General features: G+C 38.5%; 1 protein-coding gene across 1 annotated transcript in view; it reads left to right on the top strand.

Moving 5' to 3' along the window:
- Nucleotides 1–7,992, top strand: part of LOC107685587 (acetylcholinesterase collagenic tail peptide-like) — a 30,787-nt gene extending 22,795 nt beyond the window's left edge. Inside the window, exons 17-20 of the mRNA XM_016482235.1 lie at nucleotides 1–92; nucleotides 1,927–2,053; nucleotides 7,594–7,696; nucleotides 7,917–7,992. Of these exons, the coding sequence (XP_016337721.1) occupies nucleotides 1–92; nucleotides 1,927–2,053; nucleotides 7,594–7,696; nucleotides 7,917–7,986 (392 nt within the window). The 3' untranslated portion in view covers nucleotides 7,987–7,992. The remainder of the gene's footprint in view (nucleotides 93–1,926; nucleotides 2,054–7,593; nucleotides 7,697–7,916) is intronic.
- Nucleotides 7,993–14,508: the final 6,516 nt, after the last annotated feature.

Genomic DNA, 14,508 nt, shown 5'->3' with positions numbered 1-14,508 from the left:
TGAACCGCCTCCAGACTGATAATGCTTTGGCCTTCCGTAAAGATCAGAGGTCACTTTACTTCAAAGACATTGATGGCTGGATGCCAATTCAGGTGCCCATTATTGTTGTAATCTAAACATAAACAGATGGCATAATACTTGTCCAGAACTTTTATTTTTATCAACTTTTTTTGTGTTAAAATGATATGTGTTAGGAAAAGCATATTTTAGGTTGTATGTGGGTCAATATCACCATAGAGTGCCTTTCAACCCTCCCAATGCTCAAAAATGTGGTTTTAATTTCCCATTCGCTTTGTCGTATCATAAATAGTAGACACTCAAGTACTAAAGAAATATATTAGCTGAGCTCCCACACATTTTTTAGATAATTATGGGCCATTATTCAAAGCATAAACCCTGTCAAGGACATATATATTACTGTTAAATACGTTTTCATTGCAAAATTAACTATGTCCCTGTCATGATTATGTCTACTCTATCGAGTCTAAGTGGCCGACAGGATGGACATTTTGAACTTCAATTAGCATATTAGCTTACAACAAACTGTGACTAGCTAAATATTTAGTCTGGTTGTTGAAGAGAATTTGGTATATTTAAACGTACATATTTTGAAAATACTGTATTCTAATCACTTCTGGCATATTTTATGCCGTCAGGGTGGACATGTTAAGCTTTGGCAAAGCAAGTAAGCAAACCCACGAAGAAAATTTGTCAAATGAAAAGTCACCAACTTGCTCACCATAAATGCATATGGATTTTTTATCATAGAAGACACTACAGGCAAAATCATTGTTTTTTCCCACACTGGTCAATTTTGGCTATTTTGCTTCCATAGCTTGTCTTCTTTCAGACTAGTGAAAAAAAAAAACATCCAAAATACACATTTAAGTTTTTTTTTTTGTTGTTTTTTTATCACACTTTATCTATTTATGTCTGTAGATATATTTTACAATTCATACCATTAAAGGACGTTTTCTCAAAATTAGTTGTTTTTTTCTCTCTCTTGCATGGAGCCAGAAATCCACTTCAGTATCACTTACATACACCAAGCTTTACAGTTTTATTCCTATATATATTCTGAAGTTTTTTGCAGAGAGGTTTGTTCATATATCATTATTTGAAAATTGAAGATTTGTTAAAAATGTTTTTTTTTTCTGCCTGTTGACATTATTTTCTGATTTATATAGTGATATCCAAAATCCCCTTTGTAGTATATACAAAAATCTGAACATTGGATATATATATATATATATATATATATACACTGAATGTCTTAGATCTTTGAGTTCAGCTCATGAGAAATGGGGGCAAAAATAAAAGTGTTGCGTTTATAATTTTGTTCAGTGTATATCCAATGTTCAGATTTTTGTTTTGTAAATGTATGCAAATGAGTACATACTTAATTAGATAATGCCTCATTTACCCATTTTATTTCAGAAAACGTAATAAAAAAGTTGTCTTAATGTACTTTAATTAATCAAAAGGAGGAAGTATGGTGATATCTAACAGTTAATAATAGTTTTAATAATATTATATAATATACATATTTATAGTAATTATACAAATTATAATAGTTTTACCCTATTCACCTGTAGTGTATTGCTTTAATATATTTTAATTATTTGTAATTTATGATTGATTTTATATTTTTTAATTTCATAAGTTTGAATAGCCAAGTGATGTGACAAATTACTTTTTTAAATTGCAAATATTTAATGTAGTTTGTCAAATGATGTCATAAAACTCTATGTATAGTAGGCTAATTATAAATGCAAAAATAAAATATAATATGAATTGTAGCATGTTAATAAGTCAACTTCCTAAAATAATTTCATCTCAGTCTGTTTTTGAAATGCATCTTATTTCTTAATAGTTTTACACAGTGATTTTAGTCTCCAAGGTCTGTAAAAGACTCTCTGATTGCAGTTAACACCATTCCAGTCGATGGAGCGTGATCCTGACCAGAAGGGTTTCTGCGGAGACAGCATCGTGCAAGTTGAGAACGGAGAGGAGTGTGATGACGGAAATAAGGTGGTCACAGATGGCTGTGTCAGTAAGTATCAGGTTGAAACCGAGGCACTCCAGCTGACAGCTTATTCCCAGCAACATGCTGTAATGCAGTTTAACGTGAGTGCATTCTAAAATGGGAATAATCCGGTCCTGTATGGCAAATGAAGCCGAGAATAACACCTTCATTCAGAAGTCACCCCAACATATGTGCTCATAATTCATTACACGGTGCTCTGGAATACTCCATTCTGATTGGTCGATCACTGCATTCTGCGGTCAAATATTTTTGTACAATGACCTCTAAACTGTAGAGCTGGCTTTTGTCCCAGGCATTCTATGGCCTTGTGTCGCACCGTGCTCTCTTTCTTCTCATTTAATGATTTAACACTCAAATCTATATTTATGTAAGGAATAATTGAAGACAGGCAGTTGAATTATTAGGAAAATAATGCATACCCAAATTGGTAATGCAGCCACAGCGTGAAGCAGAGTATTTTTGTGTTTGTTCATTTATTTAATTTATTTTGTGTGCCATGTAATAAGCTGAATAATGTGCTGGCATGCATCAAGAGTTTATTTTGCCAGACTGTACATTAACAGACTGTACATTATCTCTCACTGTAAAAAGAAAAAAAAAATGTAACAGTAAAAACCTGTTAACTGATTAACAGTAAGTTCCCTTATTCTATACTGTGAGAAACTAAATAAATAAATAAACAAATAAATAAATCTAATTTTACAGTAATATACTGTTAAATGTAAAGTTTTTGGAAGTGAAAAAGAATAAGTTGTCTTGTAATTTGTAGTGAAAAACAATAAATTGACATTCCCAGTGCGACAACTCACATTTGATGGTTTCTTCATTTAAATAACTGTTTCTCTATCGAACAGTCTCTTCCATTGCGTTGCTAGGCACATGGAGAAACTCCTGTTTACTCTAAATACTGAAGCCTGATTTGTTCACATTCGTGTAGGAGCACGAACAAGTTGTCACCGATGACTCTTAAGTCGCTGACAGCTTCAGATGCAGAAGATTGGGTGTGTTCCGGTAAGGACCCTGGCACCCTCACTTTGAAACAACCAACACAGCCCAGCATGGACAGTGAGCAGTTCCGCATCTTCTCAAAGGCTGTGGAAGACCTTGCCTTGAACTGGTTGGCTCCTGAAGAGCCCTCCCGCAGCTGCTTAGATGAGTGGTACCTGCAAGGATGGTGTCTGGTGAATAACTAACAGGAGCTGAGCCGCCTCCAGACTGATAATGCTTTGGCCTTCCATAAAGATCAGAGGTCGCTTTACTTCAAAGACATTGAAGTCTCAGGCTGGCTCAGTGCTTCACATGATGGTGGTACTCCAAGTTTTTCAGGCAGAACCAGAGTTCTGATGCCTTCAGGGAGCTGTGCACAGCAAATTAACAACTGGCAATTGGCAAGGCCATGGTAAACCTGGTGGTGCTGGAGCGCCACCTTTGGCTCAACATAACTAAGATTTGAGAGGGCACCATGTCCTGGTCTGCTTGGACAGCTTGACAGTGGTAGCCTTTATAAATCACCAAGGCGGTGTCAGGTCACACTACCTTTAAAGGATGGCGAGACACCTCCTTCTATGGACACAGTATAATCTGCTCTCACTGAGGGCAGTCCACATGTTGGGCAGACTGAACCAGGGTGCGGACATGCTGCCCCGGGACAATGTAGCTCCAGCAGAATAGAGACTACATCCCCAAATGGTTCAAAGGTCTGTCTTCAGGAGGGCAGAGGTGAACCTCTTTACCTCAGAAGACAACTCTCACTGGCCAATATATTTCTCGAAGGAGCGGGATGCTCTGGCCCACAAATGGCCCAGCGCTCGCCTGTATGCCTTCCCTTCGATTGTCCTACTCCCTCAGATTATCAGACTGTTCAGGGAAGTCGGGTGTTCGGTCCTCTTGGTGGCCCCACTCAGGAGTAATCAGACGTGGTTCTCCCAAGTTGATTCAGCTGCTATCAGCATCCCCTTGGCCAATTCCATTGAGGAAGGGCCTCCTCTCTCAAGCAAAAGGCATAATCTGGCATCCCCGGCTCTAGCTGTGGAGCCTTTATGTTTGGCCCCTCAACATGAGTCTTTACAGCTCACAGTGAGTGTGGCTAATTCCATTTTGTAGGCTAGAGCCCCATCTACAAGACATCTCTACACCCTTAAGTTGTCAGTCTTTTCTAAATGGTGTGCAGCACAGAACGAGGACCCATCCTCTTGTAACATGTCATCCATGTTAACCTTTCTGCAAGAGCTGCTGGACAAAGGGCACTCCTTCCATGCTCAAAGTGTATGTAGCACCCTTCGCAGCGAATCACGCGCTCGTGGCTGGCCAGTCAGTCAGAATAAGTTTTTGAAAGGAGCTTGAAGACTAACCCCCCTCATCCTCATACTGTGCCGACAAGGGACTTATCCATAGTCCTTAGGGCCCTACGAGGGTCTTCCTTTGAGCCGCTCCAGTCAGCCGACTTAAGGCCTCTGTCACTTAAGACTGCCCTACTTCTGGCATTAGCGTCGGTCAAGCGAGTGGGTGACTTACACTGTCAGTCAGTGCTTCATGGCTTGATTTTGGGCCTAACGACTGTAGTCATCCTCAAACCAAGACACTGCTATGTGCCTAAGATGCTCTCCACTCCGTTCAGAGCACAAGTTATCACCCTTCTGGCTCTTCCTAACACTTCCTTTACTCTGCCCGGTTTGGGCTCTTAGAGTTTAAATAGAGTGCTCTAGCCACTTCTGGCATTCAGAGCAGCTCTTTGTTTGCTTCGGAGGCCACTCTAAAGGGCTGCTTGTCACGAAGCAGAGACTATCTTACTGGATATTTGAAGCTATAGCCCTAGCTTACGCCTCAGTGGATTTGCAGTGTCCTATTGTAGTAAGGGCCCATTCTACCAGAGGAATGTCCTCCTCCTGGGCTTGGTCCAGCAGAGTGATACAGTGAATTGGTGATAAAGTGAGGAAAATATTTATTTGATCCCCTTCTGATTTTGTAAGTTTGCCCACTTACAAAGAAATGAAGGGTCTTTTTTTATGGTAGGTTTATTTTAACATACAGAGACAGACTACCAACCAAAAAATCCAGAAAAAACACATTATATAAAGGTTAGAAATTGATTTGCATTTCAGTGAGTGAAATAAGTATTTGATCCCCAAGCAAAACATGACTTAGTACTTGGTGCAGAAACCCTTGTTGGCAAGCACAGAGGTAAGACGTTTTTTGTAGTTGGTCACCAGGTTTGCACACATCTCAGGAAGGATTTTGATCCACTCCTCTTTACAGATCCTCTCTAAATCCTTAAGGTTTCTTGGCTGTCGTTTGGCAACTCTAAGTTTTACGTATGTATTGCATTTCACAAGAAATACAACATTTCTTGTCAGCAATTAAATGTTACTTTAAGTAAATAAATGATTTGCTGACAATTGCCAAAGACCCATTACTCAAGTTTTAAAGCTGACATTTCTTCACTGTGCTTGGTTCTTTTACTTATTTTGCATGTACAGTGGGGAAAATAATTATTTGATCCCCTGCTGATTTGGTAAATTTGCCCACAGAAAAAAAAGAAGGGTTTATCATTTTTATGGTAAGTTTATTTTAACTGATAGAGACAGAATATCAAACAAGAAATCCATGACGTGGTACTTGGTGCAGAAACCCTTGTTGGCAAGCACAGAGTTCAGATGTTTCTTGTAGATGGTCACCAGGTTTACACACATCTCGGGAAGGATTTTGATCCACTCCTCTTTACAGATCCTCTCTAAATCCTTAAGGTTTCTTGGCTGTCGTTTGGCAACTCTAAGTTTCAGCTCCCTCCACAGATTTTTGAGATTGGCTAGGCCACTCCATGACCTTAATGAGCTTCTTCTTGAGCCACTCCTTTGTTGCCTTGGTGGTATACCTTGCGGGCACTGCAGGATTTTAGTCCATTGCGGCGTAGTGTGTTACCAATGGTTTGCTTGGTGACTGTGGTCCCAACTGCCTTAAGATCATTAACAAGCTCCTCCCTTGTAGTTCGGGGCTGATCCCTCACCTTTCTCATGATCGTCCTTACCCCATGAGGCAAGATCTTGTACGGAGCTCCAGACCAATGCCGAAACAACCAATTGATGGTTGTTTTGTATTTCTTCCATTTCCGAATAATCGCACCAACAGTTGTCTCCTTCTCACCAAGCTTCTTGCTGATGGTCTTGTAGCCCATTCAAGCTTTGTGCAGATCTACAATCTTGTCTCTGACATCCTTTGACAGCTCTTTGGTCTTGCCCATGGTGGTGGGAGAGGTTGGAATGTAAGATACAGATTGTGTGGACAGGTGTCTTATACACCTAACGAGCTGACATTAGGAGAAATTTCTTAAAGTGACAGGACTGATCTGTGTTCCACATGGGCACATAACCAATCTGTGGGAGCCAGAATTCTTGCTGGTTGGTAGGGGATCAAATACTTATTTCACTCACTGAAATGCAAATCAATTTCTAACCTTTATATAATGTGTTTTTTTCTGGATTTTTTGGTTGATATTCTGTCTCTATCCGTTAAAATAAACCTACCATAAAAATGACAGGCCCTTTATTTCTTTGTAAGTGGGCAAACTTACAAAATCAGCAGGGGATCAAAAAAATATAAAAAAATATTTTCCCCACTGTATCTGTGCAGCTGCCGACTGGTCTTCGCCGTTTACCTTCACCAGATTTTATATCTTGGAGGTCCCTGGCCTTCAGGCATGGATTTTGTCCGCTTAGTTTACCTAATCCCCTCTATGAGTGGAGAAGGTCTTGTAACATGGACCCAGCCTGGCTCATGCTTCTTAGGGGCCATCATTTCGGGTTCTCTGGGGCTGGGCTCACAGAGCAGCTTCGTTCTGCACTCATGGTGCCATTGGATGCGTTCCCCATATGTGTAGCAATGCAATGGGAGAGACTGTTCAATAGGGAATCTTCCAGTTACTAACGTAACCTCAGTTCCCTGAGATAATGGAATGAGCGTAACCTGCTGTGCTATAAGGCTACACACGAGTCGATGACTGTCGCTATCAGTCGAAAGATTCTGACAAAATGGCACTAAGAGCCGACTTATATAGCAGCCGGCTCCACTCCTTTTGGCGGGTTGAAGTGCCATTTGTTCGTGCAGCTGCACAAACATGACTTCAGGCTTCAGTATTCAGAGTAAACAGGAGTTTCCAGATATATGTAGCAATACAATGCTCATTCCCTCATCTCAGGGAACCGAGGTAGTAACACCAGGGCATTCTTCTTAGTTTTTTTTTTATTTCTTTTCACTTATGTACATTAGGGTTTTATGTTATATCTTAAGTTGTTTAATTAATGATTATTGCATTATTTTAGTGTTATGTCTGTTTGCCATGTTGGTGTTTTGTATTTGTGTAGACATCTCAAAACTGATTTTAGTAATTTGGTATATTAACATTATCTCAGTTCATAAAATCTATGTTTTTAATTTGAGTCTGTAAAGTCTGTAAAGCTTAAAATGTACATTTGCTACTATATAGCTGCCAGCTTTTTACTGTAAATTTCACCAATCTTTTGCTTCTCCTTTTTTCTTTTTCTCTTTCTCAGAGTGCAAACTTGCATATTGTGGGGATGGATATCGCTATGAAGAGGTAGAGGAGTGTGACGGAAAGGATTTTGGCTTTCACACATGCAGATCCTTTTTGCCTGGGTAAGACTGTTCAAGCCCGTTTAAAATGGATAGGGCGAAGCTAAAATCCCCCTGAAGGAATATGAGCCATTTTTCACATCCCAAAGAGTTTGAATATTATTTATTTTTTTACTGACTATTATACTCTAGAATAATGTTATATTAAAATAATATTTTGAAAGAATTTTGCTTTGATTAAATTAAGTTTGTCCAAATAACATCCCTGTCTTTCTGTCCACAGATCTTATGGACATCTCAAGTGCACAGCTGACTGTTTCATTGACTCAACAAACTGCAAGTATTTCACATGAGGACTAAAGAAAGTAGTGTGTCGTTTCAACTGGCGAGATCCATATAAACGACGACCGTAGATTCAGTGGATAAACTGAGAGTAGAAATCATTGATGGAATTATCACAAACACATTAGCTGAACTTCTCTGTTGACATGATGCTGAGAGGCCATGTAGCTCACTCGGGAAAGGAACGCTTGGCAAAGCCACGTTTGTGCTCGCACTCTTAAGAACTCTAACAGGACTTCAGACTCCATTCTCCATTCATTCAGCCTCTGCTGCCTGCCATTCGGCCCTGGCTCGACATTTGGCCAGCGTGCTTGGCTGCACTAAAAGGAAACAGGTGAGTTGGTTGCCTCTTGGAGATGGGTAAATGACTTCTCAATACCTCAAAGTACTGTAGTACTGTTTCAGAGGAAAGCCGTTTTCTCCTGGTCCACCCCACCTTCCCTCACATAGGGTGCTCTGTATGTGGAATGCAATGTGACGTTGTTACTATAGTATTTTGCATGAGGCTGAGATTGCTGTAGACATGTCAGCAGAGATCATTACCAAGGCATGTAACTGAAAAAACAAAAGTGGCTCATATCTTTAAATGTAATATTATGTAGGCTTAGACCAAACTGGTGCTTGGCCTTGGAAGAAACCTAATAATTTCATTATCTTAAATAACACTGATGTACATTAAGTTTAGTACAGATTTGCATACTGGGTCCAAAATTAACTTGTTGTCATACAGCCCAATAATGGGTAAATTGAAGAAAAAATGGAATTTAAGAGCTCATAAAATGGCACAATTATTAGCCAAATGACTGTTTAATTGACAAACATCGCTTGATGGTTGTTCAGAAGTGCCAGCATACCATATACAGTACCAACATTCATTATCTTCAATATTTTTTGATACTAATCAAACATAACCAAAAAATGATTCACAGCTCAATGAGGGAGTCAAACTCAGTAACATCTCTGAACCATTTATACACTAATTTTAGTGGTTTCTTGCAATTTGCATTGTTGCAGTGACCCAAATGGCCAGTAAAACCATTTACCTAAGAACCAAATTCACATTTTACTTCAGTTTGGTGCATGGCAGGTGTTATTTTTGGACCCTGGGGATAAAAGGTGTGTTTTCACAGACTATTTCATGTAAAAAAAAGGCTGCAATACTACTGACTGACAATATTTAGGATGTTTAAGATTAGAAGGCCCTGCTTTCCAGGCTCTCGGTATGTTTTATGGGGTCACACTTAGTTAACATTTCCATCATATCTCAGGAAACCACTTAAAGATATCCATAACCCATCCACCTCCATGTGTGGAGTAGGGTGCACATATTCCACAGTTTAGCTTAGTTCCGCTCTGTTGTTTTGTGCTTCAAGATCTTGAAGTAAAGCAAACACTGCGTATTTATTGGGTTATGGGTCTGAAGATCTTAAAATAGGGAGGAAAAACCAACCAATCTCATGAGGAAACCTAACTATTTTACAAGGTGGCGATTTGTTTGAATTCAAACAATGTGAAGCTCTGTCCCTAAACCTAACCATCAGTGAGTGGGGTGTAAGCAGATTACAGATGTATTCAATATAGCCATCAATTTGGCAAAATAGTTTGGAATTGCCGTGAGGTTGTGTTGGAAAAACCATTCAGTTGTTATTGAACATTTTGTACTGTCTGCTATTGCAGGGGTAGCATTTTGCTGCTATTCAGGCTAAAGACTGTTGGATTATGGCTGGACTGTTTGTCGTCCCAAAGGCTTTAAACTGATTTATGCCAAAATCCAGTATATAATATGCCAATATACCTCAGCATATACGATGTGCTTTAGCCTTTGTGATTACAGGACCTGAGGTGTAGCATACAGCACTTACTTACTGTTAAATTCAGTGAAATCTTGCTTAAGCATCTTTGAGTTTTTTTGATCAAGCCAGTTTTCCATAAGCTATATGATGCATTTGCTACAGAAAACTGCTTACATTTCTGGGGTGATATTCCTGACTTACCTGTAGATTTCATGTAAAATATTATGGATATATTATCGAAATAAGTGTCTTGAATTTATTATTCTGGTGAAACTGCATGTTTATATTGTATACTCTTGTTCAAAAGAGCAAAATCGCCACATACATTGATGGCTTATGACAGGCAGGCATTTTTGGAGTTAAAGTGCATTAAGCTTGTAACTGACTGTTATCCTCAGAGTTGTACAAATTGAGGAAAGATGTTAACATCAAATATTGCACAACAAACAAATACAAAAGAGACTGAATGTTTTGTCCTAGTGTAATTTAAAAGCTGTTCTCAGTATTAAAACTTGTTTGATACTGTCCTGTAATGACGCTAAAATAAAGCTTGAAAAGCTAACTTTTACAGTATCACTGTTGTTTATATTGGACCCATTCATTTTCTTCTCCTAAACATGAATTTTGTGAGGATTTTGTCTTCATATTCTTTCATCAAAATGTTGTAATAGATTACACAATATTGTCAATACTAGTTGCCCAAAGTTAGAGCCAATCTGTAGATTTTGAGCAGTCAGAGGTGACAGATTTAGCATAAAATGATTGTATGATGGGCACAAGTTGTAATTTTGACCACAAAAAACTCATGCAGAAATATGCACCTTGTTGCTATGAGATGCATGACAAATGTATGATGGCTAGTGTTATAAAGTATTTTCAGATTTGAAAAGTTGTGTAGTGTATACCAGCTTTAAAGGCATTAAGGATAATACACCAACAGAACAAATGTAGTTTTGTTTTTGTACAACAGCTCAATTAATGAAAACTTAATGTTGAGTTAGTCGGTATAATTCATTTGTTGACTTTGTAAATGGTTACAGAGAAAACTGGCATCATACACGAAATGACTGAAGATCACACACTACCATATGTTCCAAACAAATACAAGCCCATGCAGAAACGTGCATTGTTGCTAGAAGACATATGACAAATGAAAACAATGTGTTCTAAAATTGGCTCAAAATATCAAATTTATTTGATATCCTCAGACTGGATGGAATCATAATGTGAAGCTAAAAAACTGCTGAAAAACTGCAGATCGTCTCTGACTTTTGGCAGCGTTGACTCATTCAGGGCAAACATCTGGGCAAATGTTGTGTAATGTATTTGATTCTTTACATTTTTGTCTAATTTTGCTCTGCCAGAAAAATAGTTCCAAATGAAGGCAATTGGTTCACTCATGAAGACAGAAAAGGTCACTTTAAAGCCCATCACCATGCACAAACACAGACCACAGAGCGATTCAAAAAGTGAAAAGTACTGTTAGACTGGATTTTCTGTTCAACAGCGGTGGAATATGAATGTTCCTTTATGTTGACTGAAGTGATCCATACACTTTTTAAAAGTTATTTATGGTTCATGTGATATCAGGGTTGGCATCGCTAACATTTTTGTGTTGGCAAGCCTTCAGAGAACGCCGTACTGCTCTCGTTGCTGTATATTTGATGAGTTTTTCTAGCTCATCAAGGTGTTGTAGCTGACTAAGCTCTGTGCTAGATCACAGCCAGCCGCAGTTACATCAGCATTTCTGTGTTGAGTCTCCAGCTCTGCTGCTCAGAGACTATATATGTGGGCGTGAGGCCTGACAGTGTTTGACAGTGTATTGATCACGGAGGAGACGGAAGGTGACAGAGAAAGATAAAAGGGATGCTGTCGACAGCTTTCCAGGAAAGAAACACTATGTGCTGATGGAAGAATGGACCACAGAACCTGAAAAGTCTTGTGCAATGGCTTTAGACTGGCATTTTTTTTTTATTGTGTGTGTGTGTGTGTGTGTTTGTAAAGGTTGGCAGGAACCCTGAGTTGGGTGCACTGATTTTTGAAGATGGTTGCCGTTCAGTAACCATATTACACAGCCATATCTTTACCCACTAATCACATTATGGTAATTTGCCTGCAGATGAGCTAGGCAATATCTTATATATGCATTGCATAACACAATCTGATTTTGAACTTTGTTGGGAATGTGCCAGTATGAGACATTGAAGAGGGGGTTGCATGGAACTGGGTGTGAGTTAAGACCCCTGTTGCATTTGCAGGGGCTCAAATGGGGTCTTATTTAGCTAAAGTTGCCCAGGACTTTCCATTGGGTCTGGGTGGAAACTTTCTGCTAATCTTATAGTCTGGAGTTTGAAATGTCTGCTGGTGAAATCCTAAACTGTGTCCTAAATCGCTATCTATATAGTGCACTATTTTCAGGGTAGAAACTGATTAAATGTAATCTAGATTATGTAATCAGATTCCAAAAAGAAAGTACTTGTAATTAGATTATATGACATTTTAAAATGCTCATAATCAGATTAATTACCTTGACTGATTATATAGATTACATAAAATGTGTAATCTAACAGACTACACTACAAAATGTATGTAATTTGTAATCAGTAACGGACTACAATTTACAAGTAATCTACCCAACACTGACTATTTGTAGTGGTGTGGAAAACTTTAGTGGACTTTATCGAGTGCACTCATTCGATCCCATAATGCACCTCAACAAGTGTACAACAGATGTACACTCAACAGCTAGCTGCAAAAGAATACTATGAGGGTCGCGCCAAATTAATTCCCACAAAATCTCACAAAAATATGACGTCTTAAGCATTTCCAGCACACTCAGTGTCGAAATGTGCTCGCTTCTTTCACTCATTCTGTGGACTTGTGGAATGAATGAGCAAAGAAATAGTGAATGGGGGCAATTTTGGAAACAGCTCTATAGACTGTGATTAAATTAAATAGGAAAAAAGACAGCTGCCATATTGTAAGTATGATGGTGGATTATACCAATGCAGGTTTAGTGGTGTCACGTTTCGGGTGCCGGTGTAGGACGGAGGACAGGGGGCTTCACAGGCAGGAAACAGAGAGGACCCAGCTGTCACCCGAGGCCCCAGTGAAAATCCCTGACCTACGGAAGGAATGGCAAACATGCAAGGTGCAATAAAATGGCAGAGAATGAACAACATACACAAACACATATACACTAGAAATAAATGGATGGATAATAGCCAGGAACAAAGGGCCAAATCACAAGAATTCTTAAATCTTAAATGAGTGTTCATCAATATAAAAACTGTCTAATATAGAATCAAAAAGTCTAATATAGAATCAACTAGCTACATTTTACTGACAAAGGCAATAAATGCTATAGAGTGCAGAGATTACATTTTTTTAGGCCACACCCTGGAAGATAGCATTTCCCTGTTTGCCTCGACAAAGAGTCAGTAGGATTTTTCCACTGGCTTTTGGATTATTGCAGGAAATAAGGCAACAAACTGAGGCTGTAAAAGCAGACTAGTGAGTAGATGTTTTCCTGTTCGGTGTGATGACTATTAATGTCCATAACAACCTCTGATGTAATTTTATGTCAAGGAATAAAACGTGAAAATATCGTTAGCTTGTGTTACCCTTAGAACTTATTGTAGGCATTTAACCAAAAACCCATTAAAAAAATTGTAAAAATTAATTGACTTAACATAGAATATGAGGTCTCGTTTATAATATGTTGCACAGAAACCATCCTAAATTTGAGCTTACGATCATCTCTCAAATATGCGTATGTGTGATACATAGAATGAACATACACACAGAAAATGCACGTATGCCTCTCTTTCAGATGTAAAATCTATCTATGAATCACGAATGATCAAATCTCTCTGCCTTGTAAACGACTCCTAATTAATGTCATTAACATATGTGACCCTGGACCACAAAACCACTCATAAGTAGCACGGGTATATTTGTAGCAAAAGCCAACAATACATCGTATGGTTAAAAATTATAGATTTTTCTTTTATGGCAAAAATCATTAGGATATTATTAAGTAAAGATCATGTTTCATGAAGATATTTTGTAAATTTCCTACCGTAAATATATCAAAACTTAATTTTGATTAGTAATGTGCATTGCTAAGAACTTCATTTGGTCAACTTTAAAGGCGATTTTCTCAATATTTAGATTTTTTTTGCACCCTCAGATTTCCAGAAATGTCCTTGTTTCCTGGTTTTGGCCTACAAATACAATCTCTGCAGCAGTCTAATATATTTCATACAACAGCTGTTTGCAGCCTTCTAATTTGATTGGTTGAGCTGAGTATAGTGTTGAAATATGCAGTGTTCGATGGACATGTGAGAGGAGTCGTGAATGGGCAGCAATGGAACTGATGCCATAGGTCATGTGATGACAAAGCCAATTTTGCCAAAGTAGCATCACAGATTGACCTCTTGCCTCAATACAAAGAATACAAATGTCAAAGCTGCAGTGTTGCAGGAACATTTATTTTCATATTTTGTATTTATATTCTGTTAAATGTTGCAATTTGTTGTGGTGTCCATGCTTTAGGGTAGGTGTACAATGACAACAACATTCATTGCATAATCCAGTACGTATAAGGCATTGAATCAGTACCTCAATTCAATCAACAAATCTTGATTCATTTAGGATCGAAATATCATTGGGGTAATTTACAGAAAACGCATTTTCACCGTTAAATAACACGAAACACAAGGTCTAGAGATGCATTTT

The sequence above is a fragment of the Sinocyclocheilus anshuiensis genome, unplaced genomic scaffold, assembly GCF_001515605.1.
Source record: "Sinocyclocheilus anshuiensis isolate Anshui unplaced genomic scaffold, SAMN03320099.WGS_v1.1 scaffold185, whole genome shotgun sequence".
NCBI lineage: Eukaryota > Metazoa > Chordata > Actinopteri > Cypriniformes > Cyprinidae > Sinocyclocheilus > Sinocyclocheilus anshuiensis.
Note: the sequence above shows the minus strand (reverse complement) of the source record. Positions and strands in the feature narration are given on the sequence as shown.